The following is a 4,838-nucleotide window of genomic DNA, read 5'->3' on the forward strand; positions in this document are numbered from 1 at the left end:
TTTATTTTAAAAAACAAACACAATCTTTATTTATTGAATTGAAACTTCAAAGGTAACTGATAAAGCTCACACACTATGATACACTTCCTTCAATTTGATTACAACATATTCATAGGGCTTCCAATACAAATTCAAAGATTGAAGCCATCTATCTTAATAAAATAGTTCTTGGGGATGCGAAAACGTTAATCACAGACATAACAAGGATTTCAACTTCAACAGTTAATGTATCATAAATTGCTCCAATATCCGAAGCTTGAAATCTGCATAAATTGCTCTCTTAGTTGGAAGGTTCTTCCTTTCAGCAAATAAGAAAACTGTTAGTGATTTTCCCCTTTGAGCAGTGTTCACATTTGGAAAAACCTGTAGCATCCTAGAATGAGTAGGAAAAGAAAGTAATAGATTGTGAGTCTAGGTTGCAAGTTTGCATTATAGAGGTCAAACACATGTACATACACAAGCACGCGAGCAGACAGAAGTAGCAAAGATGTAAAGATGTACATACCAATTTCTTTCTCTAACAGTGAAAACTTTAGATAGATAAGAAGTCTAATCTAGTCATGCTGAGAAATTTTTCAACTTATAAGTTCCATCAGTAGGTTCCTCAACCATGGCAAGAGACTCTGATTCCCTATGGTGGCTGTAAACAAAAACCTCTGCCCCAAGGGGGAGGAATTTTTTAAAACCCCAATCAGTCTTCTCCGCATGAAATCGCCTCATTGCTCCATCAGCATCTGTACAATTTGAAAATTGAGTAAATTGTATGGGAAGCATCGGCAATTATGCATGCATTCATTCACATATGTGTAAATCAATTAGCAGAAAGTTCACCTTGGATGGTCAAATACTTCTTCGGTTAATGATCAAATTCAAACAATATAAAGTCTTCGTAAACCTTCCACCCTTGAGGAGAATTATCTGTCTCCGCTATTACCAAGTAGAGGGAGATGTAACCACTCCCCCACCTTATTTGTTTCATTTGGGTGAAGTGACAGCCCCCTGCACCACAAACATAAAACTATAAATACAGTGCAAAAAGATGGGGAATTTGAGAGAAACTAAGCATATAGATCTCATTTGATACATATGATTTGATTGGATAGGTTACATGGATAAATTCATGTGTATTCAAGAAAGAATATCCTCTAACTTGAAGGAAGAAGATGGATTAGTCATAAGGGGAAACTTATCCCACTAATCCCACTATTTTCAGGGGTTTAAAAGAATTTAGTTCCCCCTTATGACTAATCCATCTTCTTCCCATCTTCTTTCTTCAAATTAGAAGCTTCTTCCTTGATACACATGAATCTAGCCATTTAACCTATCCAATCCAATCCTATGCATCAATTGAGGTCATAAAGTATAAGCTAGATGTCAATAGTATTTTGGACAGCACTCTTATTTCTCAAATGGTAAGCATATAAAAGCGTTCATAGAGAGACAAAGTAGACCATTAAAACCCACCATTTGTGTCCACCAGGTGCTTCAAAGACACCAGAATCATACTTTTCTACTTGGTCTTTGATAGCAAGAAATATGACTGTATTTTCAATGAAAAGTGAGCCGGTGGAAGGTCTCTTATGGATCTTGAAACCCCTGCTGTACATTTACAACAGCAGAAGAAACTTATGGCAAAAGGCTAGTGTTACATGGGCAAGCAACAATATAGTTAATTTTCAATAATCTCATACTGGTATAAGAGGAAATTTGATCCATAATGAAATGAGAGGAAATAAAATGGAAATCTCTTAGAAAGTGCAGACTCATTTTTTAGACTTTTACACTTATTCATGTTAACATCTTCTTTTTTCTTTTTCATTTTTTAATCCACATTAACATCTCAGACTAGTATTTTGGAGTACAATTTACTAGGCTTCACCAAAGGCCCAAAGTTTATGTTAGGTGAGGGACCTCAGTTTATAAAAGCTTTGTATCTTGTGTGGAGATTTACGACCCAGATAATGTCAAACCATGATGAGATACAAACTACTCTTGTACTGAGGCAGGGGTAGGTTGCAACATCACACAAAGAATACATATGTTTGCAGAAATTGGTTATCAATTTGAGACTATATTAACCATATGGTCTAGACTTATGGATGCATATATGATATATGCAATGCCAAGTCTCTCACTTAGCATTAAACTCTTGAAAAATATTTTCCAGCAAAAACATCAAGAAAGATATGTGTTATTAATGTTAAAACCTCATGGCCTAACTCATTCTTAAAAATTGGCTCGTAAAGTAAGGATTGCCCAAGGCTTTCAGCGTTTAAACAACCATTGTTGTTTAATAATTACATTATATATTCATGAAAAATCTGTAATTTGGTGAATTGGAGAGATGTCATGCTTGTTGGTTTGGTTGTCTCTTTTTTCTTTTTTTTTTAACATTTGATGGTGTGTGTAGTCAATGCTAACTGATGTTGGTGATGTTCCTGTTCAAGAAATTCGGGATTCTGGACTAGACGATGACAGATTGATGAATGTCATTAGTGAGTCTGTCAAGCTAGTGATGGAAGAGGTAGGTTATTTGCAGGATGGTGTACAATTATATCTCACTAGTTATGACTTCTCTGTTTTGGTAGAGGCAACTAATATGTTCATCTAGCTTGATAACTCTGAAACTAGCTTTGCTATATGCTTTAAAGTTGCGGTGAAGAACAAGTCTAAGCAATTCCATTACAATAATATTATGGGAGAACTTAGACATGTGTTAACTTACAAGAAAAAAAATTCTCATATCCAATAATGATTGATTTGAAATTAAAGATAAATGACTTATTACATGTAATTAAGGAGTTAATACTTTTGTTATCTAAACCCTGAGAACTCCTACATAAGCATTTGTTGACGACCCTACCCACAACCAGCCATTATATTCATGAATTTCACTAATAGACTGGAGCCTTGTATCACCATCTCCATCTAACACCTCCAATATATTACCTTGCTCATCAAGTTTTATCGCTACAGGATTTCCACTTAACCATGGAACAACTGAAGCTTTTGGGACCCCCCCATTATTTAGGGCCACCCAAAATTCTCCTTTGTCGTTTCGTTGAATGTTATCTGCAGCCCTTTCTAGTTGAAAAAAAAGTTCAGCCCTATAAGCTTTGGGTCCACGAAGCCAAAACCTATGAATTTTATTTGTGGTGCCTTCAACTACTAATAGAAAAGAATTATCCTTGCTCATAGCCACACCATTTGCGAAACCCAAGCCAGGGAGCAACACTGTCACCACGTTTGTCCAAGGGTTATATTGCAATAACCTTCCTGTTTTGTCACCAGAGTTGATTACTGAAGGCCATGCCCTATTGAGGAAAAAAAATAAAAAAAATGTTAAACAAATTAAAAAAATTAATAATTGATGAAATTTATCCATTGAGCTGTGAAATATGTACCTTCTTTGGTATATTGTGCTAGTATCTGTAAAATAAATCATTCCTGTTCCGGTGTCAATGTCTAAATCATTTAGGAAACGGAATGGCACTCCTCCAATAGAATTAGCAACTTTTTGGGTCAAACCACCATTGGGCCCTATTTTTAAAAGTCCAAAATAGGCATCTGCAATGTAGAGTTCGCAAGTTATAGGGTCGAACTTTAGACCCAATGGTCTCCCGCATATAGGTTCAGTGGCTGGGTTGGTTGAGCCATCACATAATAACCTTGGCCTATTTAATATAAAATTCACTCAATCAATTTTATATTTGATTTTAAAAAAAAATTAAGCATAAAATTAAGTCGACAGAAACTTGGAGGCAGAGTGTTAAAAATCGATCTTTAATTACCTGTATGTCCCGTATGCGGAGGTGTATGCGAACTCAGTCCAACCAAGCTGAGCTCCTTGCCACTTCAAGATTCTTCCGTCTGAAACTCCGACGTACGGTCCTCTTCCATGGCAGTCGAAAGCAACGCTTTCGGGGCCAGTCACCCTCGAGAGGTCAATTTGAAGGTAACGTTGGAGGTTATGATGAACCACAGAATAACCTTCTCCAGGCTTAACAACTGATAGAACGCTAATTAGGAAGAAAAGGAACAAGCACGACAACCTCATCTTCACTGATCGAATATGATTGACTGATCGCTGATGGAGTATGATTAATTGACTGATCAAATATGATTGAAATTACTTTTACCACTTGCGTTTGATTTGGCTGCATAAGTCTGGTATTTATAAACAAGTTAGCAGCCTGTTTATCCATTCCATATAGGATTTGGATCATCTCTTATTTCCTTTCCTTGGTTTAACTTGTTTATAGAATCCCATCAAAAATAGGAAGAACACAAATATAGCGTATAAAGTTAAGATCCTGTTGCTAGCCCAATCACTCTGGGATTTCCTGGATCACTCTTTATTTCTGATTTATGCTCTGATTCCGATGGTCAAATAATAAATATGTTTTTTCAGAAAGTGGTTAGGATGATTATAGAATAATAGCACATTTAGAGTCCTAATATGATTAGGATGTTTTGTGTTGTTTTTTTGTATTGTGAATGTGTGTTTGATCTGATCCACTTTGTGAGGGTTGAGGATACTGGGCCTGCTGGCGTTTTTCAACCTTTGCTTATGGGCTTTACCTTGTATTGTCTTTTATTTTTTATTTTTTAAGGAAATACCTTGTATTGTCTTTACTTTCTCTTTTCTCCTTATTTCAATGAAGCTACTTTGGCCAAAACATACAGAATTTTATCTCATAAATGTTTGGTTTTTGACAGAGGATTTCTGTTGCAGGTTCAGCCTGATTATAAATCAAAGGACTGAATTAAAAATCAGTATATATATATATATATATATATAAATTTTTTTTTTAAGGATAAAAAGTGGAATCAGTTCT

At 35.5% G+C, this 4,838-nt stretch overlaps 1 protein-coding gene and 1 pseudogene across 1 annotated transcript; both read right to left on the reverse strand.

Annotated features, from left to right (window-relative positions):
- Positions 1-222: 222 nt before the first annotated feature.
- LOC147290982 (uncharacterized) lies at positions 223-1,716 on the reverse strand (annotated as a pseudogene).
- A 1,102-nt stretch (positions 1,717-2,818) lies between these two features.
- Positions 2,819-4,189, reverse strand: LOC147290983 (protein STRICTOSIDINE SYNTHASE-LIKE 10-like). Its single transcript, XM_086238576.1, has 3 exons — positions 3,807-4,189; positions 3,405-3,680; positions 2,819-3,314 (listed from the first exon to the last, which is right to left on the reverse strand). The coding sequence occupies exons 1-3, from the start codon at positions 4,055-4,057 to the stop codon at positions 2,819-2,821; spliced, it is 1,023 nt and encodes a 340-aa protein (XP_086094702.1). The 5' UTR covers positions 4,058-4,189.
- Between the last annotated feature and the right edge of the window lie 649 nt (positions 4,190-4,838).

The sequence above is a fragment of the Dryas octopetala genome, chromosome 3 (genome assembly GCF_963921425.1).
Source record: "Dryas octopetala chromosome 3, drDryOcto1.1, whole genome shotgun sequence".
NCBI classification, from domain to species: Eukaryota; Viridiplantae; Streptophyta; class Magnoliopsida; order Rosales; family Rosaceae; genus Dryas; species Dryas octopetala.